This window comes from Numida meleagris, chromosome 14 (assembly GCF_002078875.1).
Source record: "Numida meleagris isolate 19003 breed g44 Domestic line chromosome 14, NumMel1.0, whole genome shotgun sequence".
Lineage (NCBI taxonomy): Eukaryota > Metazoa > Chordata > Aves > Galliformes > Numididae > Numida > Numida meleagris.
The window spans coordinates 7,112,143-7,137,270 of record NC_034422.1 but is presented as its reverse complement, the minus strand read 5'-3'; the positions used below and the strand labels follow the sequence as shown (position 1 = coordinate 7,137,270).

Here is a 25,128-nt window from a genome sequence, read left to right as displayed (position 1 = left end):
GGGCAGGGACGGGGGCAGCGGGCAGGGACGGGGGCTGTGGGCGAGGACGGGGGCTGCGGGGGCTCCGGGATCCGCGGGCAGCGGAAAATTGCATCCCCAACCCCAGGGTGAGCGTGGCCCCACCGGGGGCTGTTGGCTTCGGGAAGGTGCTGGGGCTCGTTGGGGTGGGCTCTGGGTTCCCTGCTTCCCTCCGGCCGGATTTCAATTTGTGCCTTCATGTGGCACAGCCCGGTAATGGGGCAGCATGCCACCGCCCGCCCCAGTGTGACCCGCAGGTCCCGGTGCCACTATTGCCATAGCCCTGGGGTGGGCAGGGGGCTGCGCTGGGCTCAGGAGGGCGATGGGGCCGTAGCAGGGCCGTGCCGCGCTGAGCCAGGCATTGACTCATTCACTCCGTGGGGTGAGGAAGTCTGAAAACCAAAAAACCCAAATAACTGAAAGAGCCAAAGTCAACCCAATTGACAACACCTTTCCTGGCGGCGGCAGTGCCGTGGGAGTGCCCCCGCTCAGAGCCCGACATTTCCCAACGCTTCCTCCTCGGGTGGCAGCGCTCCCCCACCTGCTCTGCCCCGGTGCCAGTGACCCCGTGGGGCCGCAGCCGATGGCCGTGGGGCGGGATGCACAACCACACTCTGTGCCACTACGGGTTAAGCCCAATGAAAACTGGTTCAAACCTCCAGGAAGAGGCAGGAGCCTGATTTCCATCTGCGTGCTGCCCAGGTGGTTCCCCCAGCGTGGTGTCCCCTCTGCTGAGGTCACACACACGCGGCACCCCCTGTGTGCCACCAATGAGGGATCCCCATTTGGGGGCTGCAGGACAGGGGGCTGCAATGCATTGCCCGGCCCAGACCCACCCGCTGCAAAATTGCGCGGTGCTGGAGTCAGACCCACACTGTGCATTCCCCTCCCTGCAGTGCTGGCGGCCCCTGGGTTTGGCAGCCGGGGCTATATTTGGGCTGTGCCTTCTATGCTGTTCTCCCAAGCCGTGCTTTGCTGTGGTTTGGGCTGGGATTTGCAGCACAGCAGAGAGGCGCTGGGTGCTCCCTGATCTGTGCGTTCCCTGTCCGCTGCCAGGAACACGCAGAGAGCTCGTGTTTGCCCAGGGTCGGGTGGGTGAGATATGGGATCAGTGCAGCTTTGGCAGGTGTGCGTGGAATTTCATGCAGGAAAGGCAGCTAGAAGGAGATGTTGCATCTCTAGGGGCTGCACACCCCGGTGCTTGTGGTCCGTTGTGGCTTGTCATACAGAGCTGCAGAAAATGATACGTTTCCCTGTGTGCTTTTTCTGTCTCTGAACCCCATAGGGCTGAGGGCGAGGGCTGAGCGCGCTGCTGGGAGGCAGAGGCAGCACTGGGCCTGAGAACTTTGGGACCTCACGGTGTGTTTTGGTGGGGAGTAGGGCTGGGGGAATCCTGGGGGTATTTATTGAAATCCATCATTTCTTACCAAAATCCATAATTCCTTATCAAAGTCCTTCATTTCTTATAAAAAAAAATCTATGGTTTCGTATTTAAATTCATCATTCCTTATTGAAATGCACCATAACCTCCTCTTGCCCCCTGGCTGGGCTGTGTCCCCGTGCTGTGCCAGGTGGGTGGGCTGGGGAGCACCAAATGATGGTCAGGGTGGGACCCTGCTCCCACTATGGGGCATAGGGTGCTCATAGAGGAGGATGGGGAGGGTGATGGAAAGTGACTCCAGGTTCCTTCTGCTCTCAAAGGGGAGTATGGCAGACACCGAGGACCCCCGCGATGCTGGGGACACGTTGGGGGATGACTCCTTCCCGCTCTCCTCCCTGGCCAACCTGTTTGAGGTGGAGGACACCCCGTCCCCCGCTGAGCCATCCCGGGGTGCCCCCGGTGCAGGGGATGGAAAGCAAAACCTCCGGATGAAATTTCACGGGGCATTCCGGAAAGGCCCCCCGAAGCCCATGGAGCTGCTGGAGGCCACCATCTACGAGTCGTCAGTGGTCCCCGCACCCAAGAAGGCCCCCATGGACTCCCTCTTTGACTACGGCACCTACCGGCAGCACCCCAGCGAGAACAAGCGCTGGCGCCGGAGGGTCGTGGAGTGAGTGTGGGGGCACGTGGGGATGCCGGTGCCCATGGGGTGCAGTGCTTTGGGTACGGGGTGGGATGGGGACAGCCCCCCAGGGCTCCCCGTGTGGTTTCAGAAGTGCTGTGGTTATGGAAATTAGGGTGCCATGCGCGCAGCCGTGGGGCTGCGGCCCTGCAGTGCCGTGGGGATGGGATGTGTCCCCCCCCGCCTCCCTCCTTCCCTGCGCCGTGAAAGAGGGCTCTGTGCCGTGGCCGCTCCCTCCGGTGCGGGCGTCTGGCTGCCCTGGCATGAAAGGGCTTTTCAGGAGGGCCTCCGCCCTGGGTCTGCGTCAGGAAACCGGAGCCGGGGGGGCCGCCTGCGGCCGGGCGCACAATGCCCGTCTGTGCCCGGCACCTGGGGGGGACCTGTTGGCACCGCACATCTGTGGGCTGCGAGCGGGGCCATGGGGTGCACCCCATCCCTGGCGCCCCACAAAATGCGGCAGCACCTGGCCCCATGGGTGCCGCTGGGATCACCACTGCATGCCTGCTCGGTGGGGTGACCAAGGGCTGGGATTTAGGAGCAACCCCAGATGGGTGCACCGGAGGGAAACTGAGGCACAGAGTAAGGAATCGGCCCCGGTGCGCGGCTGTGCTGTTCCGTTGCAGGAAGCCATCAGCAGGCACCAAGGGGCCGGCTCCCAACCCACCGCCCGTCCTCAAGGTCTTCAACAGGCCCATCCTCTTTGATATTGTCTCCCGGGGGTCCCCGGATGGCCTGGAGGGGCTCCTCTCCTTCCTGCTCACCCACAAGAAGCGCCTGACGGATGAGGAGTTCCGAGGTGAGCGCCTGCGGTGGGCTGCCCCGTGACCTCACTGTGCCCTGGCCACAGAGGGCCACCAGCAGTCTCCATGTCCCCATGGGGTCAGAAATGCACGGCCCCAGTGGCGGCACCCAGGAGGCACTGGATGTTTGATGGGATGGGGTCTCAGCACGTTCCATTCCCAGAGCCCTCAACGGGGAAGACGTGCCTACCCAAGGCACTGCTCAACCTGAGCGCGGGCCGGAACGACACCATCCCCATCCTCCTCGACATCGCCGAGAAGACGGGCAACATGCGGGAGTTCATCAACTCACCCTTCCGTGACGTCTACTACCGAGGTAGGGGGATATGTGGGGACACTGGTGGGGTGGGGGACCATGAGGAGGTCGGGAGACCATGGAGAGGTGGGGAGACAATGGGGCAGTGAGGGAACCATGGGGAGGTAGGGGACCACGGGGAGGTTTAAGGACTGAAGCAGTAAGGTTTGGGGGAGGATGGAGGACCCCAGCAAAGCTTGGGAACGGTGTGGGGATGGAGAGCCCTTGTGGGGCTCAGGAACCAGATCAAGGGGCAGCAGGGAAGCTGGGGGTTTGCATCTCGGGGTGCAGTGGGGAGCACTGTGACAGGGATGCAACGCAGGTCAGACGGCGCTGCACATCGCCATTGAGCGCCGCTGCAAGCACTACGTGGAGCTGCTGGTGGAGAAGGGTGCCGACGTGCATGCCCAGGCCCGTGGTCGCTTCTTCCAGCCCAAGGATGAGGGCGGCTACTTCTATTTTGGTGAGCAGAGGAGACGGACAGCACCACAGCCGCATCCCCAGGGCTGTCCCCAATCGTGTGCTGTCCCCGCAGGAGAGCTGCCCCTCTCCCTGGCCGCCTGCACCAACCAGCCGCACATCGTGCACTACCTGACGGAGAACGGGCACAAGCAGGCGGACCTGCGGCGCCAGGACTCGCGCGGCAACACCGTGCTGCATGCGCTGGTCGCCATCGCCGACAACACCCGCGAGAACACCAAGTTTGTCACCAAGATGTACGACCTGCTCCTCGTCAAGTGCGCCAAGCTCTTCCCCGACACCAACCTCGAGGCGCTGCTCAACAACGACGGCCTCTCGCCACTCATGATGGCCGCCAAGACCGGCAAGATCGGGGTATGGCAATGCTGGGGCTGGTGGATGTGCTTTGGGAAACCTGGCTAGTTAAAACCTCTCTGCATCCCATCCTTTCCTGAATTAACCCCAGGCCCTTGTCACATCCTGTCATAGCATCACAGAATCATTAAGGTTGGAAAGACCACCAAGATCATTGAGTCCTACAGTTAACCCATGCCTGTGACTGCTCTAGATCATGTCACCCAGTGCCACAATATCTAACTTTTTCTTGAACACCTCCAGGGATGGTGGCTCTACCACCTCCCTGGGCAGCCTGTCCTTTCCCATTGCTCGCCATCACGATGTGGGTTGGTTAGAAACTTACAAACCGCATCAATCTGGGGATTGCAGCAGCATCCCAGCACCCAAGGATGGGTGGGAGTGGGTACAACCCATGGCCATCCATCCCCCTTATCCCCCATCAGATCTTCCAGCACATCATCCGCCGGGAGATCGCAGACGAGGACGTCCGGCACCTCTCGCGCAAGTTCAAGGATTGGGCGTACGGCCCCGTCTACTCCTCACTCTACGATCTCTCCTCGCTGGATACCTGTGGGGAGGAGGTGTCCGTGTTGGAGATCCTTGTCTACAACAGCAAGATCGAGGTGCGCGGGGAACAGGGAATGGGGACACAGGGCTGGGTTCCCCGCTGAGCTGCCCACGTTCCGGCAGAACCGCCACGAGATGTTGGCCGTGGAGCCCATCAATGAATTGCTGCGTGACAAGTGGCGCAAGTTCGGTGCCGTCTCCTTCTACATCAGCGTGGTCTCCTACCTCTGTGCCATGATCATCTTCACCCTCATCGCCTACTACCGCCCCATGGAAGGCCCCGTGAGTGACAGGGGACACAGGGCAGAGCGTGGGCTTGGGGTTGAGTTGATGATGTGTACTCTCCCCCCAGCCGCCATACCCCTACACTACAACCATCGACTACCTGCGGCTGGCCGGGGAGATCATCACCCTCCTCACCGGCATCCTCTTCTTCTTCTCCAACGTCAGTGCCACGAGGAGCGGGTGGTGATATCCCCATGTCCCCTAGGCACCAGTCCCACTGCGATGCCCTCCAGACACTGGAACCCAGCCCCTCTCCAACCTCTCTTCTCTCTCCAGATCAAAGATCTCTTCATGAAGAAGTGCCCAGGTGTGAACTCGTTCTTCATCGATGGCTCATTCCAGCTGCTCTAGTAAGTGGGGATGCTCATGGGGCCTCTTGGGTTTGGAGCAACACTCCACTTGATGGAACAGTGGCTGGCAGCAGTTATCCCCTTCTGCAGCTTCATCTACTCGGTGCTGGTGATTGTCACAGCGGGGTTGTACCTGGGTGGTGTTGAGGCATACCTGGCTGTCATGGTCTTCGCATTGGTCCTGGGCTGGATGAATGCACTCTACTTCACGCGAGGGCTCAAGCTGACAGGGACCTACAGCATCATGATCCAGAAGGTGCAGTGATGTTGGGGTCTTCTGCTCTTCCCCAAGGTGGTTGGGTAACCCAAATGATCTTTTTCCTGTGGGACTATTGCAGCCCCCACCATGGGGCTCAAAGCCATAATCTCCATCATTTGCAGATCCTCTTCAAAGACCTGTTCCGCTTCCTCCTGGTCTATCTGCTCTTCATGATTGGCTATGCCTCAGGTAGGGCTCCGTCCCACTCTCCTCCTGCTATGGAGGAGATGCCCTGGCAGCATGGTGTTGCACCCGCAGACTCTCACTCTGTCCCTCCACCCCAGCGCTGGTGTCCCTCCTGAACCCATGTCCCAGCAGTGAGTCCTGCAGCGAGGAGAACTCCAACTGCACGCTGCCCACCTACCCCTCATGCCGGGACAGTCAGACCTTCAGCACCTTCCTGCTTGACCTCTTCAAGCTCACCATTGGCATGGGTGACCTGGAGATGTTGGAGAGTGCCAAGTACCCCGGAGTCTTCATCATCCTGCTCGTCACCTACATCATCCTCACCTTCGTGCTGCTCCTCAACATGCTTATCGCCCTCATGGGTGAGACCGTGGGCCAGGTGTCCAAGGAGAGCAAGCACATCTGGAAGCTGCAGGTACGGCATTGGGAGTGCCAAGCTGCATGGGTCACCATGCCATAGAGTCACCATGCCATGGGGTCAGCATGCCAAGTTCCATGGGGTCACCATGCCATGGGGTGAGCATGCCAAGCTCCATCTGAGTAGCACCATCGTGGCAAGGGACCCCGACGCCTCCATCCCCAGGGGGCTGAAGGGTCCCTGGTGTCCCTGGCAGTGGGCCACCACCATCCTGGACATCGAGCGCTCCTTCCCTCTCTTCCTGCGGAGAGCGTTCCGCTCTGGGGAGATGGTGACCGTGGGGAAGGGCACTGATGGGACCCCTGACCGCCGCTGGTGCTTCAGGTGAGGGCAGTGACCTACAGCATAATGATCCAGACGGTCTGGTGAGGTTGGGGTCTTATTAAGCCTAATTAGAGCAAAGCGGTTTGCACTAACGCATTCCTGAGTGGCACCACAGGTGCCGGGATGGCACAGGGACATGGGGACATAGAGCTCTGCCCTCCCCACAGGGTAGATGAGGTGAACTGGTCCCACTGGAACCAGAACCTGGGCATCATCAGCGAGGATCCGGGCAAGAGTGACACGTACCAGTACTACGGCTTCTCCCACACCGTGGGGCGGCTGCGGAGAGGTGAGTGGGATGGGAGCAACCCTGGGCTCACAGATGAGCATGGAGCTGAGGGCTCTGAATGCTCTGTCTCCACAGATCGATGGTCGACGGTGGTGCCACGGGTGGTGGAGCTCAACAAGAGCTGCCCAACGGAGGACGTGGTTGTGCCATTGGGGACTGTGGGCACGGCAGAGGCACGGGAGCGGCGGCACGGGCAGACCCCCACCTCCCCGCTCTAGCATGGACTCTGCCTGGCCTCGCAGCACCAGTGCGGGTCTGTTCCTCAGGGATTTGTGCAGCCTCTGTCCCTGCAGTGCCCATCCCACTGGGGTCCCGGTCCTGGCAGTGCTGGGGGTCTCCAGTGCCACCGCTTTGCTTTCCTGCACCACTGGCTGCACTGTGCCAGGAGCTGGGTGCTGGGAACTCCCCTGCCACCAACCACCACGGCCGATGGCTTTTGCCCCAAGTTTTTTTTTTTGCACAAGATTTATACGACTATTTATTTCGTAATAAAGAGCAGCCACCACGGCCTCGTGTCATCGAGCGGGATCAGCTGGGAGAACGTCGCTGCGGGAGGGACACGGGAGCTGCACAGAGCGGGCTGTGCCACGCTGCAGCGTGCCATGCCGTGCTGCACTGAGCTGGCCCCTTGTGCACACCCGTCGTGCACAGCCTTTGCACGGCCCCTCTCGCAGAGCAGCCCGCTCCCACCGGAGGGCAGCACACACCGCGCAATGCTGCACCCGGTGCCGGGATGTGCGTGGCTCGGGAGCACCGATTTGGTTGGGACTGATGGTTGGTGGCACGGTGACGCGGTGGCACAGCAGCACAGCTCGCTGAGCAAATGATCGAGGAGAAAAGGGGACGCTCCATCTTCGAACCTGATGGCTCGCCGTCAGCTCTAACTGTGCCGTATCCGCTTAAATGTGATTTACATATATCTCCCGTACCGTGGTTTAAGTATTTCCCCAGGGTGAGAGGATGAAGAAGTTTCATTATCACTACTTAGGAAAGGCTGGGCGTTCTGCTCTGGGCTCGCTCGGCATCATCAGGTGAGCTGCAGGCAGGCTCCGTCCTTCATCCCAGGCAGTATTTGGGAATGAAGCACTTTGCTGTCCCCATGGCTGTGCAGGCACGGTGCCCAGCACAACCCCAGCTCCACCACTGTCCTGGATGCAAGGCTGGGATTTCCCAGTGCCATGGGAATTAAACCAATTCCCCTCTCCCCATGCAAATTCTCAAGTCCTAAAGGTGCGGAGATGTGCACATGAGGGCTGTGCAATGGTTGGGGCTGTGTGTGGGGTGGGCATCCATGTGCCTATGAGATGCACCCCGTGATGGCTCAGAGGCAATGGGGTCATGGCCGTGATGGTGGTGATGGGGACACCTCGGCTGTAATGCTGGCAATGGGAATAGCACAGCCACAATGTTGGTGATGGGGACATCATGGCCATGATGTTGGTGATGGGAACTCCATGGCTACAATATTGTCAATGGGGGCACCATGGCCACAACACTGGCAATGGGAACACCATGGCCATGATGTTGGTGATGGGAACACCATGGCCATGACGGTGGCAGTGGGAACACCATGGCCATAATGTTGGCAATAGGAACACCATGGCTCTAATGTTGGTGATGGGAACACTATGGCCATGATGGTGGCAACGGGAAAACCATGGCCTTGATGGTGGTGATGGGGACACCATGGCTACAATGTTGGCAGGGGGGCACCGTGGCCATCACGATCGTGACAGTAGCATCCTAGGATCACCCTTGTGCTCCTTCCACTGGATGGTGGCTCAGAGCTTGTGCTCGCCTCATCCCCACCCCCCTGCACCCTGCAGCCCCTTGGGCACAGCCCCCGCCTCCCACGCCGCTGTGCCAGGGATGACAAACCCAACAAAGGGAAGAGAAAAGCGCTTGTCATCCAGCACGCGGAGCGAGGAAGCAAATTTATTTTTAGATAAATCTAAAGCTTAATTTGTGAAGCTAATATCAATCAAAATGAGAGATGGGTTTTTTTAAGTCCTTTCGCAGCCGTGCCATTTATATTGCCTGTCTCTCCTCCTCGCTCTCAGCCAGCAAAGGCGGCTGGGAAGTTTAACATCAGCCTGGCGTGTGCCTGCCTCAAAAATTATGATGATTATTTTAATAGGAAGAATTTTCTGCTCCGCAGAAAAGCCGTCCTTCCCCTGGCAGGGAGAGGGCGCTGCCACGGAGGTGGCACTGCCCCATGTGCTGGGGCACAGCTCAGTGCTCCTTCCCATCTCCATCTGGCACATGGCCGGGCTGTGGCACTGCTGGGTGTCCCCGTGGGACACTGCTGTCCCTTTGGTTGTCCTTTTGTCCCAGTTCCTCTTTGTTGCCTTCACTGGCTGTTATGCCTGCTTACTGTCCCCACAGATACATATGGCAGAGAGCGACCAAGGTGGATGGAGCTGCTCTGCCCAGTGCAGTGGTGGCCCGTCTCTGTCCCCCATCCCCATCCTGGTAGGCTTGGGAAGAACATATGTTCCTGTATCCTAATGCAACCCATGTCACTTGGGATGGGAAGCTGCCAACTTTGTGGGGCAAAAAACTTCACACAGGTGGGGAGCAGTGCCACCAGTGCCACACACCTGATGGCATGGAGTGGGGACACTGCTGGGCTCAGCGCTGCCCCAGTGCACGTGGGGCCATGGGCCCTAATCCCAGGGCTTTGGCACACACCCCACGCACATGCGTGCATCTTGCCTGGCACCAGGGCCGGATTAATGGATCAGCATCGTTAGGAAGTTATTTATAGGTGCTCCTCCATGCCCTAAAATCTGCGGGTGAAGTCGGGCTGGGTGTGGGACAGCGGGTCCCTGTAGGGCTGGGTGAGAGCCACAGCAAGCAAACAAAATCCAGAGCACACATCCAGTGACATCCTGGTTTTACTTTGGGAAAAACAACATCCGGACACACAGCTTGCAGGTTTTGTGGTTTTTGTTTTTGTTTTTTTTTTTCCTTTTTTTTTTTTTCTCGTTTGTTTTCTCTCGTTTTTAAAACAATATAAGTGCAGACAGCACTTCTCACAGTAGAATATAATGGTCGATTTTAGTATAAAAAAAAACATTCTCAGAGATTTGTAAATGCACTTAGTGCTTGAACAGGCCTTTCAGGGATACAGTACCTCTTTTCTGAGCACAATCACCTTGGGTTTCCTCGGGGTAGTGTTTCTGTTTCCTTGAATCATCAAAAAACATTTTGTGATGCAGAGCCTTTTTTAAATGAATAAACCTATTAAGCACATAATTACACAGAGTGAATAACGGAGAGTAATGAGCATTTCTGAACTGCTTAAAAACAAAAAGAAAAAAAAAATATGAAGGAAGTATGCGATGATCCCATCCTGGTACGATGGCTGGATGTGGTATTGAACGTGGTCCTACATACTGTCTGCCTCTATACTGGAACAAAAGTATAATGGCCAGTTAAAAAAAGAAGGGAAAAAAAAGGAAGAAAAGGTAAAAAGAAAAAGAAACAAATTAAAAAAAGAAAAAAAACCCAAAACCTTGGAAATCTGTAGCATGGCCGCAGTGCCGTGGGCTCGTCCCCCGTGTTGGCCGGCACCCAAGATGCGCGCGGTGGGCAACTGAAAAAATGAAAACAAAAAACAAAACAAAAAAAGAGAAAAATCTGTTCAAGTTTTCAAGTGTTTTTCTTAAATAGTGTCCAGGCTGTCCCCAGTTATGAGCTTTAATCAAAGCAGTGCAAGTTACGGACTTCAGCTAAAGGTGAGCGCGGCGGGACCCTGCCTGCGGCCCGCGCCGTGCGCAGAGCGGAGCTCCTCTCCCTGGATAGCAGCAACTCGTAGCGATTCCCTGTTCACATTCGTGGAAATAAAATGATTTCTGAGCTATATAGACAAGCATTCCTTCATCCTTGGCTTCCAGCGGGCGCACCCGGTTCGATGACCCCGGTTCCATGCCAGTACCTGCGGGACCCGTGTTGGCAGCCAACCCCAACCAACCCCATCACCCCGCAACGGCCTCGCGGTGCCGGAGGGCCCGGCCGCCATCCTGGCTTTGGGAAGAGCAGCGGCCGCCCCTTATCTATAGACAGGCAGGCGGATGTGGGCGTGCTGGTGGTCCAAGAGCCGTGGCACAGACACGGTCTCATAGCCCTTGCCCAACATCTGCTCCTTGATGCAGGGCGGGTGGATGTCGTTGATGAGATACTCCAGCGACTGGAGGCTGCTGCTGAGGATGGAGGTGTTGCAGAGCGCCTTGCTGGGCAGCCCCTCGGCCGGCGGCACGCCGAGCTCGCGCGGCGCGGGGCCCAGCTCGGGCGGTGGGTTGTAACAGTCGCTGGTGGGGGTCACCAGGACGCTGTTCCATGGCGGCACGAAGTACTGCCCCACCGCGAAGTTGCCGTGCATGCAGTTCAACGGCGACGAGCTCACCTTCTCCCCTGCCGGCCCGTAGGGCCGCGAGGCGGCTGCGCAGGCTTCGGGCGACTTGCTGAGGGCCCCGCTTCCCCCGCTGTACACCCTCAGGTGCTGCTGCTGCTTCTGCTGCCACAGCAGGTAGTCCACGCCATCGGGGTAGAGCCCCGCTTTGGGCCCCAGCGCCGGGGTGGAGCCCAGCGGCAGCTCGGCTCCCTTGCGGCACTCGGGCAACACGGCATAGGCCGAGGCCATGGCGGGGAAGGCGCCGTGCTTGGCCGGGCTGGGGTGGGCGGCTGGCAATGCCGGGCAGGCAGGCTGCGAGGCCTGGGCCTGGCACTGCTGGTTGAGCTGGTAGATGATGCTCTGGATGGAGGGCAGGTTGGAGGGTGGCAGCGCCAGGCCCCGGCCCGCCAGCGGCAGCGCTGAGCCCGCCACCGTCACGTTGGGGGGCACAGGGCCCTCCAGCTGCTTCTGGTGGTAGCTCAGCGGGCCGGCGCAGGAGGGGCCTGGGGCTAAAGTGCTTGAGGATGGGTAGGGAGCAACGCCGGCCTGCGCAGGCGACAGCTTAGTCCGCTTGCCCTCCGCGTTCTTCACCACGCTTTTGCTGGAGGCTTTGACGATGGCCAAGAGGCCCTGGTAGCCGCCGGCGTGCACGGGGTAGGGGCTGTAGCGCTGCCCCGTGGTGTCATACCCATTGACCGTTCGGTTAAGGTGCTTGTGCTGTGGGACCCTGATGTTGGTGGGGAAGATCTTGATGGTCAGCGGGCTGTTGGCCACTTTCTGTGCATAGGCGTCCAGCTCGGCGGGGCTGGGGTAGCGCGGGGAATGCATGGGTGCTGCTGTCTCGCCTGCAGGAGCAAAGCACAGCATCAGTCCCACTCCAAGACCCGTGGCCGTCCTTCAGCCTCACCCCCTCCTCCTCCTCCATCTTCTCCTCCTCCTCCTTCCCCAGCATCACCCGCCCAACAGAAACGAGGTCATGGCACAAACCTGCCCCCTCGCGCTTAGAAAGTCACTTCTAAGTGGCCTAAAATAAACCCGGTGTGGAGAATGGAAATGTCACTTTACCCAACGGGGGAATCTTTCTCTGAGATTGGATTTAAACTACATTATACAAGCAATTTCATGGGTGCTTTGCGCTGCTACGAGAACTCACCAAAAATGGAAAAGCATTGCATTTACCAGCCATAAATCAGCAGTTCCTATAATGAGCACAAAAATGTCACTTTTATGCAATTTTACAGATGAACAAAACTGGTGAAATTAACTGTGGTAACCTACTGTAGTCAGCAAAAGCCACTGCAGAAAAAAAAAAATTATATATGTATATATTTTTGTTCCTTTCAAACTCTTTCCCAAGCAAGTTTCTGCCATTCTGGTGTGAAAACTCATTTGTCGTACCCATTATACTTTCATTTGGAGTTTATCTTGAGTATCCAATGAGCCACCAACTGTGAAAATGATTAAATCTACAAAATCTATCTAATAGATGGAATAAATTAGGTGTTTAAAATCTGCACACGCGCGTGTGCACGTCCACGCCAGCATGTGTGCACAGTGGGGGGCAAGGTCGGCTTCCAGTTCCTAACACAGCACCGTGCTGGGACCCCTACACGGTGCCCATGGGGTGCTGGGTCCCAGTGCCCATGCATTTGCCTTTACCCATGGAGCTACTGGTGACACTGCTAAAAAGGAGGCAAAGGAGACAGGCCCCAAGGGTTTGTCCCATGGGTCTATCCACTGTCCCATTCTCCAAAACATCCCCATATCTCCCACTGTGGAGAGGGCTCAAGCACTGCCATTGCTCCAAAAAGTCACCAGCATGACTAGCAGCCACCAGCCATCCTCAGCCCACCCCATGTCAAGTGCCACCAAGGAGCCCCAGCCCTCCCAGGGACCCTTTCTTGTGCCTGCAAGAGCAAGGCCCAACATTAAAAGCAGTATTTTGGGGGACGTTGGGGCACTTGCACCCCTGGGCCCTGGTGTACAACACCCATGGAGGAGTGGGAACATTCACAGAGGCGCAGGGAGAGAGGCCATGCATGGCCACCTCTTTCCTCTCCATTAACACAGCGTACCAGTAATTTAAAAGGCAGAATGGAAGCGTGTTCACCAGCCATTTCTCCCATTAAGTTAATGTTATGGGCTTTTCACAGGTGTCTTAAATAGACACTGTTATTAACGAGTATATTAAGCCAATTAAAACCAGGGTCTTTGAGCAGGATTTAATGTTACAGCCTCTAGCAGCAGAACGTGGGCATCGCTCATGCTGGGCAAACCCACCCAGGATGACCAGTCCTGGGAGCTGGTGGGGACTGGGGGCACCTGCCCAGAGGCACCGCGAGCGCCGCGCATCTGCATTCCCCTTCACGCCGGCACCGCTGTCCTTGGAGGTGGCGGCATCGTGAATACTCAATTAACATGACACTAATTAGCTGGTGACACTTGCAGAATCCCTAATGAACCCATTCCACGGAGGGAGGAGAATACTCCTTTCTGAGCAAAAAAAAAAAAAAAAAAAAAAAAAAAAATTAAAAACAAAAAAGGGGGGGTGGATGGAGCAGCACTGCCCCACACACACGGCATGCCGGCTGCCAGCTAGCCGAGGGGGAGCCAGGAGCCTCCTTTGTCGCCTTCTTCACACCAGCTGGGTTGGATTTGACAAGTCACAAATTCAGTGTGTTGTCACATATCAGGGTGACGCACCAAACCCCCACTGGGAAAATTACAGAGCTACCAATTTCCAAGAGGCTCCTGGCGCGCTCGCGCGCGCTGCTGGTAAGCGGCTCCCCCTCTCCGGAGTAATTACTGCTTTCTAACGGGCTGTAATTACTGCGAGATGCAAACTCTCCCGAAGCACTGCCGTCACCCGTCAGGCACAGACAGCCTGCCCGATGCTCAGCCGGCCGCCGGCAGTTTTCTCCCTCCCTCCTCTTGAAGCTGAACCCTTGGGGACATCACGGTGGGGGCATGTGGTGCGGCCCCCTCTGCTCCCCACCGCGAGCACTGGCTATGTCAAACTGGTGAGCTTATCTCTGGAGCCGTGGGAGGAGGAAGAGGATGCGGATGATGAGGAGGCAGCGATGGCTTAAAGGGTGACATCAAGATGGCACTGCACGACACGGATTAGTGGGCACGGTGGTGATGGGTTGGCGGTTGGACCTGATGATCTTGGAGATCTTTCCCAGCCTAAAAGGTTCAAGGAGTGGGCACAGTGGGGATGGGTTGACGTGATGCTCTTGGAGGTCTTTCCCAATCTTAATGATTCTGTGAGCAGACACGGGGGTGATAGGTTGACGTGATGATCTTGGTGGCCTTTTCCAACCTTTATGATTCCACAATTCTATGATTCCCATCCTCGCAACACCCACTGGTGCTCGCCTCTCCCACTGGATGCCATGGGCCATCTCCTGCCTCCTCTCGCCTTCTCCCCCAGTAAAGACAACACACAGTCAGCTTTGGGTTCCCCCCTCCCTCCCTGACCTGCTCTATTTTTCCAGCCTGCACTCAATAACAGCTAAATAATTGAATCTGCTCAGCAGCCAAAGATTTGTTTTGAATTTTATTGGAATTTTAAATTGTTTTGTTTCTTCAGTATTTTATTACTGTAAATGGAAAATGCATCGCCCGCAGTAATAATCCTATGGCTTTTTATATTACTCCAAGCTCCTGCTCAAAGCATTATTGGAAAGCTAGGCAGAAATGAGAAGCCATTATAATGGCAGCATAGGCTTATAAGATTACGCCTCCAGCTAAACAACTTTTTACTTTAGCAAATTGGCCACCAAATTCGGTTCAAGACACAGATTTAAAACCTAGGCCCTGACAACGCGGCAATCCGAAATAAATCTTTGTTTATGGATTGGGGCAGCCTCAGCCCGGCTGTGCTCCGAGGGAAAAGTCTGTGCAAAATGTCTGAAAAAAGGCATGGGAACATGTTGCCATGGGTGGCAAGAGAAACTAGAGGAGCTGTGCCATGGTGATGGGATGTCCCCAGCCGAAGCAGCGTCCTTGCTCTGCTTTTGGCTGCGCAATTCTCAGCACAGCACCTGCTGCACCCAGGCACTTCCAACATGCTGAGGAGAGGACGAGCAGGACATTAGGGTGCATGGAGGGGACAGGGGCTTGGCGGGGACGTGGTGGCAGCAGCTGGCACCAGCTATTGCCATGCACCCCATGTGGACGCGGGGAAGCTCCACTCCTCCCTCCCAAAAGGAATTACATTCTGCAAGAGCCCAGAGCTCGCTCAGCTTTGGGACAAGGTGCTCTGCTCCCACGTAGCGGGGAAGCCTCAGCGTCTTCAAAGCTCCTAAAATAGACCAGCAGTCCCCTCCTCTCTCTGCAAAACTGCGAGCAGATTTTAAAAACCTAAATATTTGCACAACACTTGGAAGAAAACAAACAAAGCGTGGTGCGTGTTGACAAATACGCAAACCCCTGATGCTGGGGTCCAAGTCCCTGTTGTCAAAGCTGCATGGCTACCAGTGGCACCACGCTGGCACTTGGGGGGGGGACGCATGGGGACACGTGGGGACGCTGCCCTGGCCAAGCTGCACTGGCGCTGCCCCCACCACGTGCCTTCCTTCCTTCCCTGTCGGATTTTGCCGTTTTCCACCCTTTGAAGTGCGGCGGTTTCTATGGTGATCATGTCCCCAGGATGGGTGGCGCAGAGGCCAGCGCCGCGTGGCGGATGCAGTGTGGGGGGGGTCCGCACCTGCGCGGTGCCCAGCCCCCCACCAGCACTGCCCGGGGCACACGGCAGCCCCATGGCATCCCTGGGTACAATGGGCTCTGCCATACTTGCATGGGATTCCCTGCTTGCACAAGTCCCACTGATTGCAGGAGGCCCCTAGCTGTAGGGGGCTCCCTCATTACTGGGAGCCCCCAGCCCCACTTTGCAAGCAGCTGGCACAAAGCCTCCCCCAGCAGAACCGCCTCGGTAAGAGAAAAATGCGCACCAGCTTCAAGGTCTTAAATTAAAAACAACTACAGGAATAATAGCTGGAGAAATCCATCTGAATAAACGTAGGTGGCAAACCTCGAGCGGCAGCCGCGCAGGAGCCGTAATGTGCAAAGACAACAAAATTCATGACAAAGCACAAAGGGAAGAGCAGGGCTTTGCCATCCCGAGATATTCATCCATTAACACGTTCCCTTTTTAGGCTGACATGTCATTTCAGACGGGCCTTTTTTCCTCCCCTTTATTCTCTCCCTTGAAGGAGCACGCGGCTTTGCCGAGGCGTTTGCTGAATTGGATCACCTCAGGGCGAGCACTTTATTATCTGCAGTCAAAGCGTCACCACAAATACCAGTCTACACACACATGTGTCACTTTCTATTTGTCTCCTCGCCGAGGTATTAGCACCGCGCGCTGCCGCGGCACCGTGGCCAGCAGCTGGGCAGGAGGCGTGGGGATGCTGGCTCTGGGGACGTGCTAATGTCACCTCTGTGTTGTCTCTAACCTTGACAGCACCCCAGTTCCACCCCAATGGTACCACGACAGCACCCCAGTTTCACCCCAGTAGCACCACAATGGCATCCCAGTTCAGTCCCAGTGTCATCTCAAGGCCACTGTGTTGTCATCCTGATGTCACCCTTATGACGCCATGACACTGCCTCCATGCTGCCCTGATCCCATCCCAGTGCCACCCCACGGCAGACCCAATGCCATCCTGATGCCGTCCCAATGCCAATCCATGGCAGACCCAATGCCATCTTCATGCCAACCCAATGCCACCCCATGGCAGACCTAATGCCACCCCAATGCCACCCCATGGCAGACCTAATGCCATCCTGATGCCATTCCAGTGCCACCCCATGGCTGACCTAATGCCATCCTGATGCCATCCCGCCACACAGCCACCAATGGGACCAGGAGGGACCCCTCCACAACACTGCAGCTCGCCCCTGCCCCTCACTGTTACTCGGGCCATGTGCATGCCAATGACAGCGTATTAACACTAGATCTGTTTCAAAACTCGTACTTTCCATGCCAGAGGCCAGTGTGACCAATGGAGCCCAGGGCACATCAAAGCTCCTGAAGCTCCTACAGCTCCCATCAAGGCACCAGCAGCAAAAAACCCTTGCAATAGCTGAGAAAGAGTGATGAGGAAAAGTCTGGATGTGAATAAAAATCAGTCATGGGGTGGGTTATCAGGGGCTGAACGCACCCAAAGGCTCAGGCTCAGCTCCACCCTTATCAACCACGGGGTCTCACCCAGAGAGCGTCCCCATGCCCACGCACAGCTCCCTCACCCATCCATCTCTCCCAGCACACGTGACCGATCGAAAGTGTTTTTGCAACATTTCCTGGCAGGGAAAGTGCAAGTCACCAGCACATTTTGGGCATGGCAGTTAATTGAACTCTTTTTTTATGGCATGTATATAAATACGCAGAACCATCATTAACCGATCCCTTCCAGAAACTGAAAATGAAAGAATTAATCTTATTTCACTCATGTGTAACCCCTCATGAAATTAAAATGATATTTTATGGGTGTGTACAAAAGCAGAGCTTAGCTGCAGCTACTTTAATGAAAATGCCCTTGGTGTAAGTAGAATTGTGTAATGAGAAGCCATTCAATGGGGTTTTATTCCATATGCAATTAAAGAGTTCTATCACTCAGGGGTGAGTTTCCACGGGTGCATCCCATAGCGCACAGGGACAACTGGAATGCCCCAAAAACAGCTCGGGACCCACATGCATGGAGCTGCAACACCCAGCACAAAGCTGCCCCTGTAGCATACAACCCTACAGCGGCGATGTTTGCAGCCAAAGGTGGCATTTGATGTGAGCACGTCAACCCCCTTTTGTTCCACAACAGGCTTCGGTAAACAAATGGCACTCGTTATCTCATCTTTCTAAAAGGCATCTGCAAAAAATAAAAAGAAAGCAGACGAGGAGGGAGAAAACACAGCTCAGCAAAGCTCTTGATGTGCGAGAAACAGGTGGGGTTGTTCCACAGCCCTTTGATGCATCAAAGCAAGGACACAGCATCCCCCTTCTGCAGGGCTGCAGTGCTCAGAGGGACTGCTTCAGCACTCCTCATCCTCCCTGTGCCATGATACCGGGCCCCGCACTGACTGTGGGACCCCAAGTCAAGCATCCCCAAGGGCAGCACCCGCGTGTCTTGGGGAACCTGGTGAGCACTGGGACCGAGGTGAGGGCATGCAGCCACAATGCCCACATCGGTGGTGGAAGGAGAGTGAACAGAACCAGGGAAATATCCCCCTGTTTGCAGCTGGGCTGCAGAGTGGAGCAGCCTTTTCAACCAGCCTGGACTCCCCTGCAGCAATGGGGCAGCTGGGAATAACGAGACGAGCCTGCAGCTGTCAGCACCGCAAACGAGCAGGTCGGGAAAGCACCAGCAGGCCAAATCCAGCAGGAATGGAGCCCGCTGCCCTCCCAGCCAGTCCCTGCAGCCCATTGGGGCATCTCACTTCCCACGGCCCCAGGGCTGCAGCACCACGAGCCCCCGGACAGCTCCGCAATGGGCAACGCAACAAGAGTTGTTGCAATGGGAGTTCACATCCTCAAGCTTAAGAGCTCAAGGAGCTGCCCATCCCTCCCGGCTAAATATCGATCCCGCCCCATGGCTCCCCACTGCCTGGCCAGCTGACGGCAGCACGGTGAGCTCCGGAGGTGGGCACACAGAAAGGAACATTTAATTAAATATAAGCCATCGCTGCGGAGTGCGAGAGAAGCAAAGTGTTCGGCCAAGCCGAGAGTGGTATTATTTGATTTATAATTTAAATAAAGCTCAGGATTCCTGTAATGCATGCGGAATAAAATCAAAAGGGAGCAGCCTGCTGGAGTTAATTGGACGTGATATTTTCCCAGGGATGCTGCCCCTTCGAAGCTCCTGCTCCCCACTGGATCCATCCCAGTGCAATGTCCTGGACACAACACCAGTGACAAAAGCCGGCTGCTGCTGTGAGCATCATGGTGCCGTTACCCAGAGTGGATGCAGCAGGATGCTCGGAGGTGGCCGTGCTGGAGCACGGGGCACCATGGACTAGGACTGGGGTGCAGGGAACAACCAGGGAGCGAGGGTGCCAGGGCTGTTGGCTCCCACCACAGGCAGGAAAATGAATCCGCTCACCTTCTACGTGAAATTAATACAAAAATTAATCAGTAGCACCGGCAGGGTAATAGGATTTCACAGTGGTGCTGGGCCAGACGGCCAATGTGCCGAGAGCCAGACTCATTTAATATCGACAGAAACAATGCCAGAGGACAGAAATAAGACCCATAAAGATAATTACTGAGATACTCAGGAGCAAATTAAGTAATCAGAGGCACTTCTAAATTGTGTCTCGTTTTAAGAAAATGCTATCTTGTCCGAATAGCCAGGCAGGCACTGCGGGACGAGCTCCTCCCTGCCCCGCTTACCGCAGGTGCCATAAATAAAGAAGGGAAAATTGTATTCAAAACCAGATGCGTGGCCCTGAATGTCACCTGCAATTTAATTTGAAATAGCAGGAGGCAGAGAGGAGAGAGACATGCTGTATTTTCCCATAATGAGCGGAAACATACGGTCAGCTAAACTTTGATTAAGGTGACCTGGCCAGCGGCAAGCACGCTGGGGGAACGCGGCCACGCGCAGCGCGCACTGGGGATGAACAGTTCTGGATCATCCTTCTGGATGAAGGGTTCTGGATGAACCCCAGAGTGCGGTTCTGCCCCAGGGGTGGGGGACCCCAGCCCCCACGCACTCCCCGTCTGCCTGGATCTGGCTGTGGTGACAGCTCTGCAAGGGATGCAGTTTGGGGATCCTGGGGCTGGGGACCCTTCTTGGGACATGGGTGGCCGTCACTGCCAAGGGTGCTTTGCTGCGTGGCAGCACCACTTCCAGACTCCAGCTCCCTAGACCATGTTGTTTTGGCATCTTCTCCATTTCAGGAGCTGGGAAATGACATTTCATCAGGATGGGAAATACCAGGGAGCACTGACTCCCCCCACCCCAGGCTATGGGGTGGTGCTCCGTGGCATCATGCCACAGGGGTTGTGATGATCCCCAGCCCTCAGCCACTCCTGGGATGCACTGGGCACACCATAGGCACAGGCGGGTACATCCTGACCTCAGCATCACAGCGGGCACAACACAGAACGCCCGGTGCTGTGCTCCTGGGGTCCCCATTGCACCCCGTTGAGCTCTGCACCGCGGGTCCTGCCCTTGCAGGCACAGCTCCACTCATTAGCACATGGCACCAAGGAGCGCCGGGAGCCGCAGCCCTCGCGCCAGCCCCGCGCTGCTGCTCAGGCATGACGGATTAGGAATAATTTTACAAGAGCAACATTCATTTTCCTTCCAGACACTAATAGGGAGGAGACCTGAGCAGCACAGATTCAGCGCGAGCACACAGGTCCTGCCTGCTTCACCGAGGCCACAGAGAGTCAAAAAACCCAATGGCGCCTGGGTGCAAAGTGCTTGGGGTCACCGGTCCCATCTGCCCCGTGTCCCACACAATAGCCCCAGCTCCCACGTGTACCCCTGGGCAAAGCTGGTGCCACCCCGTGCTGGCGATGCCACGGTGCCCAGGTAGAGGGGAAAACGTCTCTGGGAAAATACAGATCATTAAACAAATGCCTAGGGGCTGTCACACACTAACAAGCAGAGCTTTAGCAGCTGATTTGTCTTCAGCCTGCAATGTTTAAAAATCCAACTGAGACCAGCAGAAAAATATCCACTCCCCTCTTTAAAACACACATTCATCACTTGAGAATCTTAATGCGTCTTTCCCAGCCGGGGAGGTCAAACACGCCTGCCTAAAGCAGGCTCATTAAATATACATTTAATCATGGTTTGGATTGAGAGACAAAGGCTGGGAGAGACAGGTGCTTTACTGGAGTGACCTTTTGGAACCCATTTTAATGTAACTAGTTTACAGCTTATCTGAAAGGCCAGCTCATCGGGAAGGCGAGCTGCAGCAAAACTGGGAAAGTAATTATGGGGGGAAGGGATGGAGGGAAAGGAGGGAGAGGGGCTGGAGGTCTGGGAGCTGCGGGCAGGTACCGGACATTGTCTGCACTGTGCTTTGCAGGCGGTTGCATGAGATTTTCTGAAGTTCCACCTATCAGCCCCAGCGACCCAATTTAATTTGCTTATCTTGTCTTCTTCCTCCCCCAGCCCCCCACCCCCGCTTCTCCTGCTCTTTTAATTATCAGTTAAATAAATGTCTTTTCCAATAAGACAAGGAGCATCAAAGCAGCAAGCGGTGCGCGCATGCCCTAGGGATGCTGAGAGCGGGGCACCAGCTTGGCTCCAGAGCATCCTGGACATGGGAGCATCCCATAACTGGGAGCATCGTGCATCTCAGAGCATCCCACACCTGGGAGCATCGCAGATCTTGAAGAAACCCAGATCTCAGAGCATCCCACACCTGGGAGCACCCCGGATTTTGAAGCATCCTGGATCTCAGTGCATCCCACTCCTCAAAGCATCCCAGATCTTGGAGCACCGTGAATCTTGGAGCATCCCAGACCAGGGAGCACCCCATCAGCCCCACGATGCTGCACGTGATCCCTCCCCGCAGCCCCAGCCACTTACACTTGCGCGGCTCCAGCGTCTTGTTGGGGTTGGGGCAGGCCAGGTGCTGCCCAGGCGGGTTCTGGGTTCGCTGCAGACACGCCAGCATGGTCCAGTAGTCCTGGCCGGCCGCCGCCGCACCGTGCACTGCCAAGAGAAGAGAGACAATGGTAAGAGGGGGGGGGGGGTCCAGCCATGCACCCGCACCCACCGCTGAGCAAAGTCTGCATGCACGGAGGCTGGGAGCTCTCGCACCCGCTGCGCAGGGGCCTTTGCTCTTTTGGAGATAAATAAATAAGTATGGAAGCCTTAAATAAATATGAAGCTCTATAAAATAAATATGAAAGGGCTCAGTGGGTGGTTGGTGCTCCCCGTGACGCTTTCTGCTCTTGCTGCAGGAAACCGAGCAGCTCCTCCTGCTCCCGGGGACAGCTGCAGCCATTGGATGCACGGCAGGGATCCAGCCTGCAGGCAGCAAAATCCCGCTTGGGTCCCGGGGTGTGCCAAAAGCCAGCTGGGAAATCTGTAGGGGTCAGGCCAAAGGCATCTTCGCTACTGATCTGTGAATTGCACGTCCTGCACATGGCACATCCTGCAGGAACCACCGTGAACGCCTCCCGCTGGTACGGCAGTGGCACTGTGCACAGAGTGGGTAGTGGTGGCAGCAAATCCATCCTCAGAGCCACAGCTCCTGGTCCATGTGAGGTGTCAGGGCTGGGTGTCACGGCGGGTACCTCGCTTCCCCAGCTCCATCGCAGTGGCCGGTGCATGGGGTGCTTCGTGCTTGGAGCGCTCAGGGTAAGCGCTGCACTCCCAGCTCCATCCTCACCCCTTGGAACGCTCCCTCACATCCACCTGGTAGCACCAGGACACACGTATGGCACAACCTTGACCTGCATGCACCAGGACAGGGCTGTGCAACCCAACGCAGGGCCAAGAGCGACAGCACAAGGACTACAGCCCAACGGCACGAACCACTCGGCAGCCTCAGCAATCGCCGCGTTATCCTTTCTCCCTGCACACAATGGGTGGACGTCGTTGGGAACCACTCCTGCCCACCTCCAAGCTGACAAAGGGCTGCGGGTACATGCTCACTCCCAGCCACCAGCATGGGTTTGGGACCCTGAGTTCCTGCCTCATCCCCAGAGTGGGGACACGGCGGCTCCCAGCGCTGCAAAATTTGGGAACAGAGACTCTGAGAGCAAGGTGCGAGGAGCAAGAGGTGAGGAAGAGCCATCGCACGCAGAGCAGGTGCCTGGAGAACCCAAATTGTGCTGTTTTCTCCTAATAATGAAGTATTCATGAGTAAAAGCCTCTTTCACTACTTTCTTAAGATACTAATTTCACAACAAGCGCCTTGTTACCATGCAATTATTCCAATCTTGCATTTCTCCCAGATTCCATCTGTCCTAGCGCTCTCTAAATGAAAGACAATCATGTAACCACCTTTCATTATTCACTATTTTACTTTCAGCAAAGGTACCCTGAAAGAAATGATTTCCTCTGAAAGGGACTTTTATTCAGTTTCAAAACCAATTTTCTCCTATTACTGTCTTAAAAAAAGGAGGAGGGGGGCAGGGAGGTGTTTTTATTTCGCGCATTACATATCCTTTGTTAATGCAGCTCACAGTAAAAGCAGCCGTATCCATTTTCTGGCTTCGATTTCTGGTAATTTTAAAATATGCCATTACAATCAGGCAGAAATTATACAGTTTGAAAAGAGAATGAAGTGCTTCTTATTCAGAGCCTGAGCGCACTTGACTGCTCGGGAGCTGGCGTCACCCCACCGGGACAGGGCTGGGCTGCATCCCTCACCCCCAGCGGATGGCTTTGGCCATGGAGCAGGGATGGGACCCCCACCCCGGGCTGTCACTGTCCAGACAATTAACAGCAGACATCACCTCCGCCCCTGCGCTGCCCTGGAAAGCCACCTCATCCCCACATCCCATCCGGGTGGCTTGGGTCCGACCCTGGCACGAGGCTGAGACCGTCAGCCCCCCGCACAATGGGCATCTGTCCGCTCGGTGGCATTTTGTTAATGCCGCCCAGAAAAGCCCTTGAATCAGCTGATGGGAATTGGACGCTGCGCCGTTCAAATGCTTACCGCCAGCTTAGTTAGCTCCATCTGCATTTGAACTAATTCCAATCAGCAGGATCCGATTTAGTTCAAGCTGCTCTGGCTCTTTCACGGCAAGAAAGGCAACACTCAGCAGTTTTCTGCCCTGCCCCGAGTCGCACGGCCTCTGCCCTGCCCACGGCCACCATCACCGCACAAATCACAGCAGGGCAACGGGGTGAGGATGGAGCTGCCCGGCCCGACAGCCCCACGGTGCTGCTGCAAAGGGCCCGGGGACCGCTCCACCTTCCTGCCACCGTTGGGATGGGGACAAGGACAAGGCTGGCCCCCAGCCAGCGAGGCCCCAGCAGGTGCCGTCACCGCGGTGCGCCAGCACTGGGCATGTCACCGCTCGTCACCCAGAGGCGTGCAGGGAGCAGGAGGTGGCACTGCCCTGCTCCCAAAGGGTTGGGGACACCGTGTCCCCACCATCCTCCTCCTCCTGCCCGCATCCCAGCCCCGCATTCCCACCGCCTCCCTCCCCGCCCCCCAGCCTGCTAATTTCCAAGCCCTATCGCTCCATCGGACTATTTATAAACCCAAGGTCTTAGTGACTTTAATAAAAAAAAAAAAACAAAAAAAAAAAAACCTCTGTGTCTAAAGCTCCAATGACAGAAGGGTTTGGCACCTTCTCTGACATCAGAGGCCGATAAGACGGTCTTATCTCCTCTGAGAGCCCCGCGAAGGTCCCTCCAGCGAGATAAGGCCAGCGCAGCTGTCGATAGAGGCTTTCATAGGCGAGGATTTAGATAAAAGAAAATGTGACAGGAGGGGGGGGGGAAAGAAAGGGAACTTTCAAAGTCTCAGCCTGAATTGGGTCTGCGCCGTTCGCCTCAGCAGAACAATGAATAAAGGGGATTGCAGAAGCTGGCCCCTTGTTAGGGAAAGAAAGGGCCGTGTCTGCCGCCGCCGCGCGCATCCCTGCCCGGCGCTAACGAAGCTGAGCGTGCGCCACGTCCCCAGCACACAGCCTGGCTGGGCAACGGGGATAAAAACCACACAAAGGGAATTTAGGGGAGACGGAGAGGGGAGGAACGGGGATGCCACGAGTCCTTGCAAGTGAGCCACACGGGGCAGTGGGAACGGGGCAGGAGGAGGACGCGGCACGCGATGCCGACAGCTCGGAGCGGGGATGAGTGAGCGCAGGAAAGGTCACCCCGCGGTAAATCACGGGGAGCGTGAGATAAAATAAAAAAGAAAGTTTGACGACACCTTGCCCAGGGCTGCAATAAAGCACGGCGCGCCGCTGCCGGCCGCCCGCGACCTTCCCCTCCGCACGGCAAACGTCTCCACCGGGGCCGGCTGAACCGCGCGCCCCGCTCCCCTCTGCGCTCCAGCCCCGGGCCTTTCAGGGGGCCCTGTTAATAATTAAATGTTAATCTAAAAAGCAATTTTAGCTGCAGTGCTGCAGATCTGGTTA

General features: G+C 56.4%; 2 protein-coding genes across 2 annotated transcripts; one reads left to right on the top strand and one right to left on the bottom strand.

The window, feature by feature from the left end:
- TRPV4 (transient receptor potential cation channel subfamily V member 4) lies at positions 191-7,139 on the top strand. The gene is made up of 16 exons (XM_021413371.1): positions 191-1,377; positions 1,720-2,069; positions 2,705-2,877; positions 3,045-3,197; positions 3,499-3,639; positions 3,712-4,010; positions 4,436-4,615; positions 4,683-4,841; positions 4,912-5,004; positions 5,121-5,194; positions 5,285-5,450; positions 5,576-5,642; positions 5,738-6,054; positions 6,254-6,381; positions 6,549-6,670; positions 6,746-7,139. Exons 2-16 carry the CDS (start codon positions 1,726-1,728, stop codon positions 6,886-6,888), a joined length of 2,559 nt encoding a protein of 852 aa, XP_021269046.1. The 5' UTR covers positions 191-1,377; positions 1,720-1,725; the 3' UTR covers positions 6,889-7,139.
- Positions 9,550-24,192, bottom strand: FAM222A (family with sequence similarity 222 member A). The gene is made up of 2 exons (XM_021413108.1): positions 21,614-24,192; positions 9,550-11,911 (listed from the first exon to the last, which is right to left on the bottom strand). Exons 1-2 carry the CDS (start codon positions 22,032-22,034, stop codon positions 10,725-10,727), a joined length of 1,608 nt encoding a protein of 535 aa, XP_021268783.1. The 5' UTR covers positions 22,035-24,192; the 3' UTR covers positions 9,550-10,724.